The sequence below is a fragment of the Jatropha curcas genome, chromosome 7 (genome assembly GCF_041381405.1).
Source record: "Jatropha curcas cultivar XTBG-Jc1 chromosome 7, XTBG_Jcur_1.0, whole genome shotgun sequence".
Taxonomy (NCBI): Eukaryota; Viridiplantae; Streptophyta; class Magnoliopsida; order Malpighiales; family Euphorbiaceae; genus Jatropha; species Jatropha curcas.
Window position 1 is genome coordinate 21,257,563 of NC_143157.1, and position 20,422 is coordinate 21,277,984.

General features: G+C 28.5%; 2 protein-coding genes across 2 annotated transcripts; both read left to right on the forward strand.

Moving 5' to 3' along the window:
- Nucleotides 1–5,022: 5,022 nt before the first annotated feature.
- Nucleotides 5,023–6,828, forward strand: LOC105641113 (cytochrome P450 726A27). Its single transcript, XM_012225593.4, has 2 exons — nt 5,023–5,980; nt 6,104–6,828. Exons 1-2 carry the CDS (start codon nt 5,078–5,080, stop codon nt 6,710–6,712), a joined length of 1,512 nt encoding a protein of 503 aa, XP_012080983.3. The 5' UTR covers nt 5,023–5,077; the 3' UTR covers nt 6,713–6,828.
- Nucleotides 6,829–18,034: 11,206 nt separating this feature from the next.
- LOC149494940 (cytochrome P450 726A27-like) lies at nt 18,035–19,832 on the forward strand. Its single transcript, XM_089724213.1, has 2 exons — nt 18,035–18,969; nt 19,061–19,832. Exons 1-2 carry the CDS (start codon nt 18,070–18,072, stop codon nt 19,667–19,669), a joined length of 1,509 nt encoding a protein of 502 aa, XP_089580339.1. The 5' UTR covers nt 18,035–18,069; the 3' UTR covers nt 19,670–19,832.
- Nucleotides 19,833–20,422: the final 590 nt, after the last annotated feature.

Here is a 20,422-nt window from a genome sequence, read left to right on the forward strand (position 1 = left end):
TCCCTTTATACATAAGAGCTAGCGGATTACAAAAGAAGTGATGTTAGTGACTTAATTATTTACAATCTTAACAAGTTGTTTCCTTAATTTGGTTGTCATGTTAGATAAGTGTGCAATACGGTTATTAATAAACCACATTGCTTATTATCAATGATGAGATGTGATCATAAAAGTTTCTTTTCTCTTTAAGTTTTAACAAGAGGTTTCGAGTTCCACTACAAAAAAATTGCCACATTGCCACCGATTTTTGCGACGGACTTAAATCAGTCGCAATTTTGCGACCGATTTGCGACTTATAGGCAAACAGTCGCAGATTTTAGCGCTGAAAATTCGCGCGAGTTTGGTTTTCGGTTTGCGACCCATGTACTACGGATTTGCGACCGATTTTGCTACCGCTTTGCGACTAATAGTTTTTCTGTCGCAAAATTGCGCCCGTCAAAATAGGGATAAGTTCTGAGACCGACTGGCAACAAAATTGCGACCGATATTTTGCAACCGACGTATTGAGTCACAAATCGGTCGCAATTTTGTCGCGTAGTAAAACGACGTCGGACAATTAAAAATTGCGACCGATGTTAATTAGTCCTCTCCTTTTTCTTTCTTCTTCTTTCTCTCTTCTCCTTCTCCTCTCCTCTCCTCCGTCCGCAGTGCCGCTCCAGCCCCTCCTGAGAACGCTCCAGCCCGCCTGACGCCGCCACCGCCGCTCCAGTCACTCCTCAACGCTGTTTGCCACTGTTTGGACATTATTTGAGGTAAGACCGATTTGCATTTTATTTTTTTTTTTTTGAATTTTTTTTTCTTTTGCGATTTATGTGTTTTTTGCAATTTATTATTATTGTTACTGTTATTATTATTATTATTATTATTATTATTATTAATATTGTTAATGTTGTTATTATTATTATTATTATTATTATTATTATTATTATTATTATTATTGGCATAAATTGTTACTATTATAGTATTATTATTATTATTATTATTAATGTTATAATAATTATTATTATTAATGTTGTTATTGTTATTGTTATTATTTGAAAAATAATATTGTTAAATAATATTACTGTTATAGGTTTAACCTTTTTTTAAATTTTGTTGAAAAATAAATCGCATTTATACTATAATCAGAGTTACAAACATCAATAACAACTAGAGTTTAATCCCAAATTAGTTAGAGTTTGCTATATAAATCATTTGGTTCAATATCTCCTATGTTCAAACTAATAGTAATTAAAAGCAAAGTATATAATTACAAAAGGTTTAAAATACATTTTGAGGTAAGAAAGAAAAATTATAAAATAAAACAGAAATTTAAAGACACAAAAAAGATTGGAGAAAAAAAAACCATCAACGAAAGTAGATTGGGTATTAAAGAAAATGAAAAGAAGAACAAAACTAGTTTTGAAATTTTTCTAAAAAGAAAGAAAAGAAGAACAAAACAAGTAATATAATTAGACACAAAAAAGAAAAGGAAAAAGAAAAAGAAAGAAAAATATCTGAATTATATGTATAAGTGAACTTTAATTTATTTCTTCTAACTTATATGTCTTCATCTCATTTATAAAAATAAATTAAAAAAAAACATTTCACTCACAACAACAAAATACAAATTTCTAATTGAAAAATAATTGCCAATTCACATAGCAAGAATATACAATAATGAAATTAGCCTTTTCAGTAATGAGAAATTAGGTAAGAGAGAATAATTGTGCGGAAATCTTATTTTTGGGTAATAAATTCATAAATGTGACTCAATTTTTTAGCAAGCACCAAAAATGCATAATGACATGTAAAGGAATCAAGTAGAGAGCAAATTAACTCGTGCTAAAAACTAAAAAAATAAAAATAAGTAAAAAGAATTGCTTGATAAAGGAGAAAGTAATATGAGAACCGCTAAACTACATAGAAAAATCAAAAAGACCCCCTCAAAATTGCTCATAGAAACACAGATATATAGTAAACATTTTCTTGAGACATTAAACATTTTTATTGAATTTTAGAAAATGAAATTTTTTTTTTTCAAAAGTTACATGCACTTAAAGAATTACACAGTTAATCTATGTTATAATTGCATTCTAATTAATTTAAAATATCAGTTTTTATCCTTGCTATTTAGTTAAGATAATTAAAATATGTAAATATTGTAAGGCTCTTAAATTTGAAGAATCTATTATTATTATATGGAATTAAAAGGTTTTTAATTGTTAAAAAAAAGAAGTTAGATAGGATGTTAAATACAAACACGGCTAAACATAGATTAGAAAATTGAACTACGAAAGTGAATTAATTTTATTCAGTTTAGTTCAATTCAAGTTATTATTTTGTTATTTTTTTGTGTGTGTTTTAAATATTAAGTTATTACATGTTCTTAATTATTGGCAACTCTTTCTTGAGAAGTTTTGGCTGTGTTTTTCTTTATTTTATATTATTGTCGTTATTTTTAATAAGTATTCAGTTAAAAAACAATTTCATGATAGACTTTGAAATTTTGCAAATATTCAGTTACGAAAAAAAAAACAAGAAGAAAGAATTATAATATGTTATTTTTCTTTTGACTTTGAAAACTTCGCAATTTTGAATATATGTATCTCTACGAAACAGTCAATCAACGCTAGCTTGATAAAATGTAATTGTTGAGATAGAATTTCGTATTGAAAAAATAATTTCAAAATTAATTGTAATATTTATGCATTGAAAGGGACAGAATATGTTATTTGTCAAATTAGTAGTTTTAAAATCTTCTTGTCGTTTTCTCTTAATGGTGGTTTCTTGAGCATTAAAATTATATTTTGACTGTTTTATTTTTTGTTAAAAAATAATAATAACAAAATGATTCTCTCTAATAGTTTCACGTCAAAAAATAACTAATACTTTGTGATATGGTTCCAATCAATTTGTTATATTTTGACTGTGATCTAAATAACACAGATATAGATGACATAAATAAGCAGCATACAGCTTTGAACACATTGCACTAAAATTATAATTTTATGTATATATATATAAAATTCTTATTCATCTTTATTTACATAAAAAATAATACAGTTATCATCAATAAATAATTAATATCACAATATTTTGTTAAAAAATTCTAGTAACTACACAGTCATTTATAATAAATTATATATATAATATTTTGTTTGTTTCTGTAAAATAACTTACAGAAAAATATTTTCCATAATTTTCCGTTGTTTGAGGCGTTCAGAAAAATAAGTCAACAGAAAATATTTTCCTGATCAAAAGAAAATTAATTCATTTTTTAAGGAAAATAACTTCTCATTTTTGAGAGAGTAAAACAATTTTCGGACATTAACAAACCTTATAAATCTATATATTTTTTAATTTATTAATGGTCATAGTTACTAGTACCAATTACCTTTACCACCGACCACCACCACTGGCTACACCACTGTCTACCACCATTGGCCACCACCACTGGCCACGGGCAGCCACCACCACCGGTCACCAGTGGCAACTTTCATAATTTACATTTTTCAGATAAAAGATAATTTGGTCAAATTATTCTTCAGTTTGTTATAATCTAGGAGAATTAATTGATTCCTTAATCTTTATACAAAAATCTTAAATGATTTATATTTTAGACATTGGTAATTATTATACTTAAATTTTTGTTTTTAAAATTAAAAAATTTTCATTTAATTTTACTATAAAACCATTCCTAATTTTATCTCATATTGAAGCACTACAAGTAGAATAGTAAATATTCTATTTCATTTTTCCATGCATAATTAACTACACCTTTTAAATATGCCCTTAAAACTTATGAAATAAATGTCTCGATATAATGAAAAAATTAGTTATTTCTGTAAAATCAAAATTTTAATTTTTCTATAATTAAAGTGATAATAAGAAAGGGAAAATAAATGTAAATGTAAAAATAAATTACACCCAATACATACAGATAAAATTTGAATTTTTTTTATTAAAAAAAAAAGTGGGGAAGAGCAAAGCTCTAAAGACCAAGGCCAAACACACTGTCTAGTATGGGAAATCACACTAACATCATGGAGAAGCCATAAATTAAGATCTGACGGAGGATGATCCAAATAATGAGTCCCAAGAGAGAAAGAATAAGCCATATCATCAGCAAGAAAATCCTCATGTTGAACCTGGCAGCTCCAGTCCTTTGCCGGTTGGAAAAAAATTATTAATATAATTCTTCAATTTAAACTAATATTATAAATCCTGTTATAAAATAGATTAGGTCTGACTCACTTTCTAAAAATTAACTCAAGAGGAAGATGATTGTCTTAGTCTTATATTTTGAACAAAGACTTTATGTCAAATCAATACGGGATAACAAATTCACTTTTGAAATTGATAATATATAATGGATATAGCATGAAACAATTACTAGGTCTTTTTTTCCCATATTTTTATTTCTTTTAAATTTTGATTTCAAATATGAATAAATTATTTGATTTATGTTTAAAACCCCATTTTTAGAATTTTTTATTAATTAATTAAATTATAAATTTTATGAAATTATCAAGTGTTACTAAAATTTTCAAAGAAGCCTTAAGGTGTTTCAAATTAATAAAAAAATAATAATAATAAGACACGTTCAAAGATATATGGATTTTGGACATGGGTACCGTAAATATGATAGACATTTTAAGATGGCTGTACTTCTTGAAACGCAATAAATGTCAAAACAGACTTTGTAGGTGTGTACATATATTACAGAATTCTGGAAAATTGCCCTCTATTTTCTAGGGAAATTTCCCTACCCAAAAACATGCAAATGTGTTTTAACTAAATACTGTTCTCACTGTAGAACTCCAATCCTTCCAATTCTTCTTCAAGCTTTCTAACCAAAATAGGATCATTCTGACCCTCCGCCGTAACAATGGAAATTTCTCCAACCATCAAATTTGAAGCTTTTTCTATCCTTACGTTCGACGTCCATGACAGACTAATTGACGGTTTCTATTTTTAAATTCATTTAAAAGCTGTCTCTACCTTATAAATATGCAAATATGGTTAACGAACCACGACACAACAATCTCAGTTTTCTCTACTTCATTCCTCTCCATAATCAAATAGTATTCTCACTATGGAACAACAAATCCTCTCTTTTCCAGTTCTTTTCAGTTTCCTTCTTTTTCTTCTGGTCCTATTAAAAGTATCTAAGAAATTATCCAAACATGATTCCAACTCTCCTCCAGGACCATGGAAATTACCTTTCTTAGGTAATATTCTCCAGCTCGCTGGTGATCTCCCTCACCGCCGAATAACGGAGTTGGCCAAAAAATACGGACCGGTAATGAGTATTAAACTTGGTCAGCATCCTTATCTTGTTGTTTCTTCGCCGGAAACAGCCAAAGAAGTAATGAGAACCCAAGATCCCATTTTCGCTGATCGACCGCTTGTCCTTGCGGGAGAATTAGTGCTTTACAACCGAAATGACATAGGTTTTGGGCTGTACGGAGATCAATGGAGACAAATGAGAAAATTTTGCGCATTGGAATTACTTAGCACAAAACGAGTACAGTCGTTTCGATCCGTAAGAGAAGAAGAAATTGCAGAGTTTGTAAAATCTCTGCGATCAAAAGAAGGAAGTTCTGTTAATCTGAGTCATACTTTATTTGCTTTAACAAACTCTATAATTGCAAGAAATACTGTCGGCCATAAAAGCAAAAATCAAGAAGCGTTGCTGAAAATTATTGATGATATAGTTGAGTCACTGGGAGGTCTCAGTACAGTTGATATCTTTCCTTCCTTAAAATGGCTACCTTCAGTCAAAAGGGAAAGGTCAAGAATTTGGAAATTGCATTGTGAAACAGATGAGATTCTTGAAGGTATCTTAGAAGAGCATAAAGCGAACAGGCAGGCCGCAGCTTTCAAGAACGACGATGGGAGCCAAGCTGATAATCTTCTTGATGTTCTTTTGGATCTTCAGCAAAATGGAAATCTTGAAGTTCCTTTAACTGACGTCAACATCAAAGCAGTAATCCTTGTTAGTATATATTATCTTCCTCTTTTTAGAGTTTAACTGGCTCTTATTGAAATTTGGTGCTTCAACTGGCGATTGCTTGCTTTTTGATTGCTCCTAATTAGGCTTCTATTCCAATAATTGCAGGGTATGTTTGGCGCTGGAAGCGACACATCCTCCAAAACAACAGAATGGGCAATGGCGGAGTTGATGAAAAATCCGGAAATAATGAAAAAGGCACAAGAAGAATTGCGGAGTTTGTTTGGTGAAAGTGGATACGTTGATGAAGCAAAACTTCACGAAATAAAATGGTTGAAGTTAATTATTAATGAAACATTGAGATTACATCCTGCAGTTACATTAATTCCAAGGCTTTGCAGGGAAAAGACCAAAGTTAGTGGATATGACGTTTATCCTAATACTAGGGTTTTCATAAATACATGGGCAATCGGAAGAGATCCTACAATTTGGAGTGAACCTGAGAAATTCGTTCCGGAGAGATTTATTGATAGTTCAATTGATTATAGGGGCAACCATTTTGAATATACTCCATTTGGTGCAGGAAGAAGAATATGCCCTGGAATGGCATTCGGTATGGTTAATCTAGAGATTTTCCTTGCAAATTTGCTATATCATTTTGACTGGAAACTTCCTAAAGGAATAACTTCGGAGAACCTTGACATGACTGAGAATTTTGGAGGAGTTATCAAAAGAAAACAAGACCTTGAATTGATTCCCGCACCATTCCGTCCTTAATTTCAATATACCCATCTTTTGCATGCAGAAAAGATATATAGTTTGTAGTTTTATTGGTTTTATTTCTTCATTTGCATTGTACCAAAAATAACTGTTGTGGGGTGTAATAAATTGAATAATGTCAATGAAATATATTCTTTTTCTAGCTCTAAAATATAATGATTTCGATAAGATTTATTTTTCTCAGATTTTATCACATTTCTTCCAAAAAGCCGAATAATAATAATAATAATAATAACCAAAGAATTTTTTAATTTCCAATCAAGTGTGTTTTGGTTGGTTTTCTAGTCTATGTGGGAAGTAGAAGGTCTCAACCTTCCAAGTTTGAAACTAGAACCACAAGAGCTTTCGCCAATAAAACATATATATAGGGGATTGAACTTGATATTGATTAAAGAGGATTATGGATTTGAGTTAGACTCATGGGTTGCAGCAGAGATACAATTTCTTTTTTTGTGATGTAGTAATATAGTTGTGTGTGTGTATGTTTTTTTTTTTTTTTTTGTTTTTTGAAAGGAATATACTTGTGTGTTTAAACGAAAGTGTTAGATAATTACTCATTTCATTCCATTTTATTTGCATGGTTTGACAAGACACGCATGTTAAGAATTTAGTCAACAAGAATCATTTTATCTTTTTTTTGCCCTTAAATATTAATAAAAGTCTTTCATTTAATAAACAACCATAAATGTTATGAGAGGAAAAATAATTGTTTAAATATATAAATTTAGAAATCTTAAAAATATTTTGGGACATTCAAAAAAGGAATAACAAGAAAAAAAAAGAAAAAAGGGATGGAGGGAATATTTTTTTCTTTTTTTTTTTTTTTGTTGTTGGTGATACTCATCCCCTTAAGCTGAATTTTCTAAATGGATTAAATTTATCCAATCCGATGTATACCAACCAATTAAAAAAAAGTTTTTTAAAAAATTGTTATTATTTTATTTTTTTTCCAATAAATGATAAAAAATATTCTTGCTTAAATAAAAAAATTAATTCTTGGTGTATGGTGTGGGTCCATGCACCGGCCGTAGATAGGCAAGTTTCTCCGTAAATCACAAGTGTAGCTTCTGAAATTACATTTGTTTTTGGCTGGATATTTGACTTATATAATGTGCCCATCAAATGCATGTAGTTGAACTTATTTTGTGAAATTTGAGCTTGGGGCTTTCATGTAGTTGAGCAAGTTATGAAAGCTTCAGTTTTTAGGAGTAAAATTTCCCTCAATTCAGTATATGGCTCGTCAATGGACCAAACCAATTTAAATAGTGATTTTTAAAATCTATTCTCACTTTACATTTTTCTCTCCGTCGACGATCAGAAATACCCTGCTTTTTGAAAAAATGTATAACCAAATAATCAAATTGTTTTGAATTATCGCCAAATTATAATCTCCAATCATAAGTTATCTACAAAATATCTCTCTTCCTCTGTAAAAATCAATAAATATATATAGCCATTAAATATGGAAGCATTGTTGATGGACTAATTTAAAAAAAATAATAAAAAATAAAGGAGAATATATTATTGGCAATCAGAATAAAAAGTTTACAAAATAAATTTTAGAGGATTATTTAACTATTCACCCACGTCTGACATCGAATGAGTTGTTCTAGCTAACAAGTGAACCATCTCATTCTTAGACCATGTTCAAGATGAACTGCCTGAATCTCTTGCAAACGAGATTTACTATCTGATATAATTAAACCAAAAGAAGACAAATCTTAATAGGATGAATCTTTAAAAGCTTGGATTACTCCTAGAGCATCAGACTCCAGCACCATCCTTGACCAGCCCTTAGATAGAATCCAACTAATTAAGAGCTTCTTTCGGTTGAGTAGTGGGTCCCTTCAACATGGTGGGCCCCACATATTTAAAAAAAAAAAAAAGGAAGGCATGCATAAAGAAAACGTGAAAGAAGAGATGTAAAACTTCAAATGTTGGTAACTTCCAACAACTACTATTTGCCAAAAGTACTTCTATTTTCGTTTTGTTTCTTGGTTGCGACGGCTATAAATAGCCATGCACCTCAACGCTTCAGTGCATCACTAGTTGAGTGAGCGTCTAGCAGGGAGTCGAGAGAATTACAGTGCCAAAGCAATTTTATTGCTTTGATGAAAAAATTAAGAGTATTTCTAGGAGGTATTTCTAGAGGGGGAGTGACAAAAATAGTGAGGATATACTTATTGGGGGGAGGGGGGTGATAGTGTTATTTTTATAGTATTTTTAATATAGTTTTTATTAGGATTTTTAATATTTTTAATTACTTTATTTATGTTTTTGTGTAAAACTTCCTTGAATCATAATTTATTTGATCTTAAGGAAATTTGTAGGGTTTTTGGCACAGAAAAAAGCAAAATAAAGCAAAACATTCAGGCTCTAGCACACCCTGCCCATGCACCTCAGCACGCCCACGCTGGATTCAAGGAAAATCAAGTGAAGGCTCAAACTCTAGCACGCCCAAGCCATGCTATATGGCATGCCCATGCCAAAAGAGGACATCAACCCAAAGGCGTGTTTACCTAAGCACGGCCCGTGCCGCATTTTATCATGGAGACTTTGAGCCTAGCATGCCCTAACCATCCTATGTGGCACGCCCGTGCCACAAATCCTTATCTAGACGTGCCCCTAAGCACGACCCATGCTGAACCCTCCGTAGAATCTAGTTTTAGCACGCCCAGACCATGCCTCACAACACGCCCGTGCTATAAATCAAGTGCTGTTTTGAGTCAAAAATGCCAACCAAACCCTATCACTTACATGGGTCCACCTGAGATACTTTCCTGACGTGCAAATAAAGTTCTAATCCTATTTATGCGCATGGAAGAGTCCTAATTGAGAAGAAATTCAAAACCTAAACAGTTTTTTATTTCCAAAAAGATTTTTTACTTAATGAGGACTTTATTTCCTAAACGAAGTCGGATTTTCTCTCAGGAAATCTACATAAAGAGAGGAGTCATTCATTGTATATACCATCTCCAGTTTTCATAATTTTTGTTCTATTGTTCTTCTCGCTCTCTCCAAGACTTCAAGTGTTTAAGATTTGTGTTAAGATTTAAGGAAGTCGTCCAGAATTAATTGTTGACTAATTTTTGTCTCTAAACTCTTAATCTTGTTTTATTCTTTCATTATTCTGATTGATTATAGAATTCTTATCAAGTATTATTAAGTTTTATTTAATTACTATGTCGAACTAAACTCTCATACTAGGGATCTGATGTAGCTTAATTTCATTTCCAATTTATAATATTAGATTTGTTTTTCTTTGTTCAAAGTATAATTTATTATTAAACTTAATGCTTCCAGGCAGAATTTCTCCCCTGGATTGATTTATTTCATTAATCATTATCGGGAAAATGGTTCTTGATATGCAAAAAAGGTAATAAATTATATGAGAATAATAACTTGATGTGGAAGCTATATGGTTTGATTCATGGGGGTTTTCATAAGTTAATGACCTTAGGTTATGAATTCACAAAATAAACTATAAAACTTAATGATTTAATTTATGTTTGATTGCACTATTGGAAGATAGGTAAGTAGACCGGGTTAAAATAGCTAACAATACACCGGGAGAGTTTGTTAGTGATTTTAGAATTGTTTCCCCTGCTTGAACAATTAAAATTGATTAACGAACTAATAAAATAAATTAGATAGAATTAAGTGAAGTCAAAATCCGTAGTAGCCTTTAATCCTTGATTTCTTTTAATCAAATATTGTTGCTTGATTTCTTTTTATTCTCTTTTATTTGTTGAATTTAGTTTCTAAAAATAATTCTCCTTATTTACCGTTTAAATAATAATAGGTTAACATAATTTTGGTACTTGGTATATAATCCCTGTGGAAATGATATTCTACTCATTCTATATTACTTGTTGCGATTTTCGTATATTTGCAAAAAATCAATGTCAGGGGGCTTTTGGAAAACACTGTTTCACTATTTTTGGGTTAATCTCCAGTTGTATTTTTTTACCTCTAGAATTTGTCTAGAAAATACTCTCTCTTTGTACCTACTATTTTTAAATAGTGAAGGTTTATTGTGAGTTAGTCCGGTGGACATAGCCCAAAATTAAGGACGAACCTGGTGCCATTTTACTGCTCTATTTCATTTTTGCCTCAAAATTTACTGTTGTGCCCAACACTTTCACTCTTTGGCCATATAGGAGCCTAAGGGAGCCATGTTTTTTGCTGCAACACTTCCGCCTTGGTAGTCTCTAGCAATGAAATCCACACCAAAACAAAAGTTAGGAAAAGCTCTAGCAGCATACACATTTATTTTAATCCAATTATGATGCGGTTTGGAACGATGTGAGTGAAAAAAATTAATGTGCATAGTATCTTTGTTCCTAAATACTGGTTATATTTGAGAAAGTGAAATTAATCTGTACTCTCTTTTATGGTCAGGTTAACTAAAAATTCATTATTTAATAACGTCCTAACTAATATTGGTTAGGAATTTAAATTTCATAAAAAGCCAAATAAAATAATAAATATTAATTAGTTATAATTATAAAATATTAGTTTAGATTTTGTTTCTTTTTTTATCATTTTTTAAGTATAGAATATTGTTTATACTCAAGTTAAATTTCTTATAAAAATAGGTTTTATTCATTACAGCATCATTTTAATTTTAAAGAATCAGTACTTGTTGTCAATATTATATAAATAAATAAAATATTTTATTTTTAAGATGAATAGATTATTTTTATTTTAATATTTATATAAATAAATCTAAATATTTATTTTTTTTATAAAAAGTGGTGGTGGGAATGAGTCTAATTTGGAAACAAAGGTTAAACTGCGTTCCATAAAAATAATATTTTATTCATTAAATTAGATACAATTTGAAATTAGAGTGCTGTAATTAAAATTAAAATTCATGGTACTAGGAGAAGAAAGTTGAATATTAGAGTACAATTAAAACTACCTGCAAAATTTCAAGTATTTTTAATGATTTAGCCCACTCATTTATATTCAACCTTATCCTATATTATATCATTTTTTTACAAATTAGTGACTATAAGACTTATAATTTTTTAATAAAATTTTCACCATAGGATTATGAGCTATTCTATGTTATCTGTAGATTTTTAAACCTTATCCTATATGTTATTTTGAATTAGTCTTGAATGCATTGGATAAAGAATTGTTTTGGTTCGTTCAATGAAAATCCTATCCTTTGATTTTGGTTTAATATCAGAAGAACGCAAGTTTGCTTTGGGCTAACAATGTTACTTGACAAAAAAAAAAAAAAAAAAAAAAAAGGGAAAAGTGTCAAAATTAACGAAACAGAAGCAGTATATATGTTACTTCCTCTATTCTGTTAAACTTGACAGTTTTTGATTTTTTTCTATTCCAGCTAGATGGCATTTTCTTTTCTTCCGTATATAAATATGAGATACAGATCTATATATTTCTATATTTTTGTATAGGAAGTCTAATAAAAACTCACTTATACAAAAAATAAAAATACACGATCTTGATTATTTGAAGTATCTAATCGAGTTGATAGCGTATAATATTTGTGTCATAAGCAATTGCTTACTCCACTTGATGGTTATTTATAACCATTGTTTGACTCCATTGTCTTTAACCAGATAACATTTTTAGAAAATAAAAATAATATTAATTATTTTATTTTAATTTTCCCTTTATCTAGATATCTGTACTAAACTTTGTCTCAATTAAATAAGTATTAATTAGAGGGTAATTACTCTTTTTTTTTTCTAAAAGATGATTTAGTTATTATTGTTTTTAATTCTTACAAAAGTTAAGAACTTTTAAATAGTGAGTAAGCAATATCCTTTGACAATACCCTTTGAATAATTCAAATTTTAACAAATGAACAGTTATTCAAAATCTCATTATAGACAAGGTCGCAATTAGTAATCTATTTTTGTTTTAGTATTAGGTCTTTAGAGTCCTGGCATCGGTTAGCCACTGGTCTTAAACACTCATTTAAAATTAAATACTATATATTAATTTAGTATGTAGTCTTAATATTACAATTAATAATTCTTTTGAGAATAATATTATTAATAATTGATTATTATCGAACAAGGGCTAGACTTAGACTAATTCAGTATTAGAATTGTCAATTGAAAAATGAATAACGTATTAATGCTTCATTTCTATAAAGAAATTCAAAATGTGTAAATGAATTTTTCATATTTGTAATAAATTCAAAATCGAAAATTTATTTGCTTTCATTTCTTAAATTTACTCTTGGCGTAATAATGTTAGAAGTATAGATAATTTTGTTATAAAGATTTGAGTTATTTAAAATTATGAAATTTATTTGAAAATTCTACCCTTTTTTTATATAATTTGGTTTAGTTATATTTAATTAAGTCCATAGAATTGAATTTGTATAATTTAATTCTTCACTTTTTTCATATCAAACATAAAAATTGGAATTTATAAATGAATTTCATAAAATTTATTATTATTATTATTATTGGTAGTTTTGTCTTATTAGTTATTGTACCATTTTTCTCTGCTTACCTGATGTATTTTGACCAGGTTTTAACTCAATATATTTATATTAGATCTAGGTGTATATGGGGAGCATATTAATCCAAAGTCTACGTTCTTAGAGAATTTGTCAAATAAAGATTAAAAACAAAAATTTCTCATTCTTATGTAATTGAAAGTTTCGTTTTAGGTTATTTTGAATAATATTGGATAAAAGAATTGTTCTAGTTCATTCATCGAAAATCCTACTACATCATCAGAAGTCAAGCTTGCTTTGGATTTCAGTTTCACAATGTTTTTGAAACAATGCTATAAAACTCCTTTTGGCTAGGTCAAAAAAGGACGAACTATATATATAATTTCTTATATCAATTTTGTTTATATTATATTATATTGATCAATGTCTTTTCAACACTTCAAAGTTCAAACTTACTGAAAGAAATTATTCAAAACTAATGCCAAGATCAGAGTTAGTAAACTAGTAGGTAGGCGGTTAGATTTTAAAATTTACGTTTCATTTGAATCTTTATAATGTAATTTGCGTTATAGTTTTTATAAAATAATAATAATAATATATAAAGAAAATTATTTTAGCATTTTGATAAGATTAAATCATATTAATTTTTTTTTATTTTAACAATATTTCTTCAAAATATGAAATTGTAATAATACCAAAAAATATATATTAATACAAAAAAAAATATGAAATTATAATGTAAGAAAACAATTTTTTTTTTTTTGAAAGACAATGCAAGAAAACATATTTATTGTTATTACTAAGAGACTCACAGTTCGTACAAGCTTAGCTATAATTTCATTTCAAATGCTCTCATTTATCTCATTGATGCTTATGTACAACATGTATTTTATTCACTTTTATATGTTTGGTCATTTTAGTGCCATTTTTCAAAATAAAAATTTAGGAAAATGAGTAAGCGTGTGGAAAATTACATGGATTGTGAATAGAATAGTTACATGGATTGTGGAAAATTACATGGATTGTGAATAGAATAGTGTTGAACATAGAATTTGTTTAATTAATGTTTCCCTCCTATGGCCAAAATAAATAGTTATGTATGATGGTACAATTTTTAACACTAACAATTCAATTATAAGGGTACAACAAGGGCGAATGCGTAACGTATTCCTCAATTTTGCTAATAACAACTTAAAAATATATTATTAATTAATCGAAGCTAGCAAATGACTTTTTTTTTTTTATTATTATTGAATAAAAACCAGTGAGTGACTTAAATATGTGGGAGTGAAGAAATATGGGTTTATTAAAATTTAGAGATATCTAAAAAATATTTTTAGAAGATTTTAATAAAATAATAATAATAATAATAAAATAATAAATAATGAAGATTTTTAATTTTTAATTTTTCTATATTCTTTTTTACAATTTGATTGGATGTATTTTTTTTTAAAAGTAATTTTTGATAGATATATTTAGATAATTAAGCCATTTAAAATTTTTAAAAAGTTTTTAATTTATATAATATCTATCATCTATATCTATATAATATATCAAATCAGAGAAATCTATCTTAAAGTCTCTCAAATTGCAAAATGTAAGGAGAGCAGTTGTTTAGAATAATTGTAAAAAGATAAGTTGTAATGACAATAATTGTAAGAAGATAAGTTGTTTTATATTTTCAAATAATGTCATATAGGAGGAATAAAAAGGAATAAGCAATAAGCAAAAACTATTTTATTTGAAAATAAGAAAGGAATATGAGGAAAAAGAATTCCGATAATTTTCTCTTGAAATTAGAAGGAAAATAAAAAAACTAAAAAAATAAATTTGAAGAGCAAAATTAATTTTATTTTCTTTTACATCCAAAAAAATAAGTAACGTAAGTTTTTTCTAAAAAAAAAATTTAGTTCCTTCTTATTTTTTCTCTTAAATTTAGTTCCGAAAAATGTCAGTGTTTAACAAATTGGTTAGGCCCAATTTTTTTTTTCCTATTCAAGAATTGTTTAATCCAATAAACTCTCCCTCACGTTTAGAGTTATGCTTTGACAAAAATTGATCATTGGAAGAATTGGCTTCTAATTCCAATTCTTTACTATCTGCGATTTTTTTTCTTCTATTAATTTATTTTTCTTTTATATCCAAAATAAATAAATTTTTTCCGAAAAAAAAAATTAGTTCATTCTTATTTTTTCGATCATTTATTAACAAGAAAAAAGACAAAAAAAATAAATTTAAGAAAATACATCATTTTTTCTTAGTAATAAAAAAAAACCTTGATTGATTAATTTGGTGTATAGAGTAATCTCATATATCATGAGCTATTTTTGAAGGACATGGCACAAGATACAAAAATTTACGCGATACGGTAATTTTTAACAAAAGTAGGACATTCATATGCTTAGGACACAGTACACTGAATAAGTATAATACATTAATATTTCAAATAAATAAGTAATCATTTATAATGAATTATAAACATAAAATAAAAAATATTTAATTTCTTATTTCAATATAATTAGTTAAATTCTCAAAATTATTACCACTATCGAAAAATACATTAATAGTATGTGCGCATTTTTTAACGCAGGTCATACTAGGAGTGTCAAAATGGTTCATAATATGCGAACACAATTCATCTAATACGCGAAATAAATGAGTTAGAATTGAGGTAATCGTGTCATAAACGAGTCACCCATTTATGACACGAATATAAATGTGTCATAAATGTGGGTTAAACGTGTTGTGTTCGTGTCATCTGCCTAATTTTCATGTCATATTCATGTTGAGAAATTTAATACAATTATTAAATTGATCGTGTTCGTATTGACTCTAATCATGCTGCATGTTACGCGAATCCATACTGAACCTAATAAGCCAACCATTTTGACACCTCTCGGTCATACCATGCATAGTTTTTGCCATTGCATGCTTTGATAAAAGATTTCGCAAGATATTTAAGAAGACACATCTTAGCATTATAACGTTCTTCTAGCATATCTCAAGGAGATATAATTTTGTAATGTATTTCACGAATATTTTATTAAACAATTTTGTTATTTTTGAATAATATTATAAAAGATTATTTCATCATTTAATATTATTTCGCGCATCGTTTGGGTTCTAACACTAGTTGTATATATAATCAATTCCCATACATATCTAAATCTATAATATATATAAATTTGAAGAGAAAGGAGAATAATGAGTTTTTCAAAATTATCCTTAGTGATAATAGATATATTCAAAATTATCCTCGGTGATATTAGAGATATGCAGGAATGATAACTTTTATTTTTTATTTTCTTGTTGTGTTTTCCTATAATTTTATTAATATATTTTTAAAATTAATTTTTTAAGTAGACATATAAATTTATCGGCCCTGAACCGGCCCTGAATTAGTAGTTAATCGGCAGTTTCAGTCCGGTTCAAATCGAAAATTTTTTATTTTTATTTTCAAAATTATAATCATTTAGCCTATTTTATACATCACTAAAGTCTCAATAATATTTTACTACATGATATACTTTACTTAATATTTTTTTTTAAAAAATAAACTTTACTTTAAAAGTTAAAAATTTAAAAACTAAAATGGTAAAAAAGGAAAGAAATATTTAGCCTAAACTTATATTGTTTTTAACTTTTTCTTTTCACCCTTTCAAATTGTTTACTAAGTTTAAAATTACATTCTTTTATAGCATTTTTCAAAATTTTCTTATAATTTATTTAATTAATAACATTTAAACAAAATAAAGTGATAATTTATTTGACTATTTTGTAAAATTAATTAATTTTATTCTTATATGAGTATGAGAATTCTAAAATTTATTTAAAATAAAATGTACCAATATTTCTTAAACTCATATTAATATTTTCGAAAGAAAGATGTAACATTAAAACCGATTTAAAAATATATATATATATATATATATCGCAGGAAACCGTGATCAGAACCGTTGGTGAATCGGAACTACACCGGAATCGGCCGAAACCGAAATCGGACCAGAACCGGCGGTTCAAGGGCCAGTTCAAGTTCAACATTTTCAAAATTTTTAACCGTCGAATCCGTGAACTGGAACCGGCGGTTCAATGAACCGGCCATGCCTAGTATTTGATAAAGAAGATAAAAACAATCTACATTTCTTTCTCATTTCCAAAAAATAAATTACTTTTGGAAAATATATTTTTCAAGGAAAATGTGTTTCTTAAATATTTTTCAAATGACTTATTTTTCATTATTTGGTTACAATATTGAAAATTAAGTAAAAAAATGTTAAAATCTTTAATTCATAAGACAATAAAAATATTAATAATAATAAAAATTTCATTATGCAAATATTAGAAAAATGCAAAAAAAAAAAAAAAAAGAGAAATTATGGAAGTCACCGATGACATATAGTGGTGGCCGACGGTGGCTAGTGGCTGATGGTGGTGGCTAGTGGTGAAACAGTAACTGGTGGTAAGGACTATCGATGATTAATAAATTAAAAAAAATGAATTTATATAGAAATAATAAGTTTATTAATGTCTGAAAAATATTTTCCTCTCTTCAAAATGAAAAGACATTTTCCTTAAAGATGACTTAATTTTTATTGACTAAGAAAATATTTTCCGTTGACTTATTTTTCTGAATTTTTCAAATAACGGAAAATTGGAGAAAATATTTTCATATAAATTATTTTAAAGAAACAAATGGAGAAAATTATAGAAAATATTTTTCTACAAATTATTTTACGGAAATAAACGGAGTCTTAGTAACGATATTTTGATTTATAAGTGGAGCCATGGACCTATTAAGGTAAAATTTTTAAACCTTATAAATATACAGTCATCCTGAAGTATGAACCACTCACCATTAGCTCTTTCTCCATTCAAATATTCTCCATAACCAAACAGTTTTCTCATTATGGAACAGCAAATCCTCTCAGTTTCAATTCTTTTCAGTTTCGTTCTTTTCCTTCACGTCTTATTAAAAATATCGAAGAAATTATACAAACATGATTCTAACCCTCCGCCAGGACCATGGAAATTACCTTTCTTAGGTAATATCCTCCAGCTCACCGGCGACGACCCTCATCACCGGTTTGCAGAGTTGGCTAGAACTTACGGACCGGTAATGGGTATTCAACTCGGTGAAATTCCCTTTCTTGTTGTTTCCTCGCCGGAAGCAGCCAAAGAAGTCCTGAAAATCCAAGATCCCATTTTTGCAGAACGAGCGCTTATCCTTGCAAATGATGTGGTGAATTATAACCGTAACGGCATGGTTTTTGCGTCATACGGATATCAATGGAGGCAATTGAGAAAATTTTGCACGTTGGCATTACTTAGCGCAAAACGAGTACAGTCGTTTCAATCAATAAGAGAAGAAGAAATGGCAGATTTTATAAAACTTCTACGTTCCAAAGAAGGAAGTTCTGTTAATCTTACTCATACTTTATTTACGGTTACAAATTCTATAATTGCAAGAAATGCTATTGGTCATAAAAGCAAAAATCAAGAGATGTTGTTAAGATGTATCGATGGTATTATTTTTACATTAGGCTTTAATATAGCTGATGTGTTTCCTTCCTTAAAATGGCTTCCTTCAGTCAAGAGGGAAGAGTCTAGAGTTTTGAAATTGCATCACGAAACAGATAAGATCCTTGAAGATATCTTACAAGAGCATAAAGCAAATAAGCAGTCGTGGGTTTCAGAGGATGGCGATGGGAGGAAAGCAGACAATTTTGTTGATGTTCTTCTGGACCTTCAACAAAGTGGAAATCTTGATTTTCCGTTGACTGACGTCACCATTAAAGCGTCAACCATTGTAATTATATACTCATCTTCTTTTAAGAGTTTTATTTGGCTCTTATTGTGATTTCAAGTTTCAACCTGTAATTTCTTACTTTCCATTGCAGGATGTTTTTGTGGGTGGAAGTGACACATCCTCAAAAACTACAGAATGGGCAATGGCAGAGTTGATGAGGAAACCGGAAATAATGAAAAAAGCACAAGAAGAATTGCGCAGTGTCTTTGGTGAAAAAGGATACATTGAGGAGGCAAAACTTCAAGAATTAAAATGGTTGAAGTTAATTATTAAAGAAACATTGAGATTACATCCTGTACTTTCACTACTTCCAAGGGTTTGTAAGCAAAAGACTAAAGTTAGTGGATATGATGTTTATCCTGATACTCGAGTTCTGGTTAATGTATGGGCACTAGGAAGAGATCCTAAAATTTGGAGTGAACCTGAGAAATTCAATCCCGAGAGATTTATTGATAGTTCAATCGATTATCTGGGAAATCATTTTGAATTTCTTCCATTTGGTGGAGGCAAAAGAATATGCCCTGGAATTACATTAGGTATGATTCATATGGAAATTTTCCTTGCAACTTTGCTCTTTCATTTTGACTGGAAATTTCCTAAAGGAGTAACTGCAGAGAACCTTGACATGACTGATGCTTTTGGAGGAGTTATGAGAAGAAAAGTAGACCTTGAACTGATTCCCATTCCATACCATCCTTAATTTCTACGTCTTCTCTCAAGATCAAGTGTTTGTAATATTCACGTACTAATTTGTTGCATGCAGATTAGTAAGATAGGAGTGAGTTTGCTCTCTTTATTATTTCCCCAAAAAAAAAAAAAAAAAAAAAAAAAAAAAAAAAAAAAAAAAAAGAGAAAAAGGGTGAGTTTTCCATCTTGGTTTTATTTTTTACTCTGGAATGTACCAAAAATAAACTGTTGTGCGTGTAATAAATTGAATTATGTCAATGAAATAATGATATAACAGAAATGGAAACCATCTTTCTATTTCTTATTTCTTATTTCTTATTTTTTTTTAGTGATGTAACCTCGTCTGGAATAAATGAATTACATAAAATTTGGAAAAATTCATTTAAAAATTCATATTTTTGTGTTTGGAATAGAAAAAAAAATGTAGATTTCAATTTTAGGAATTCAATTCCATGGAATTGGACATTACTATACCAAATTCCACAAAATTACCATTCTCTATCTACAAAGTCAATTTTTCAATTTTTTTTAACTTATTTAAATTATTTATTTCATCAAACTTGACCAAAACAATTTAAAATTTTTTTTTAAGATTTTTTTATTATTATTGTGTTTCATTTTAATATTTTTCATCTTCTATTTTAGAAAAAATTACAGTCTAATTCCTGTGATTTATGAAATACAACTAGTTCTTCCCTATCTTTTTTAAAATATATTAATTTGTCCCTATATTTTGCTTCTGTTATGCTATTAGGTCATTTTGTCA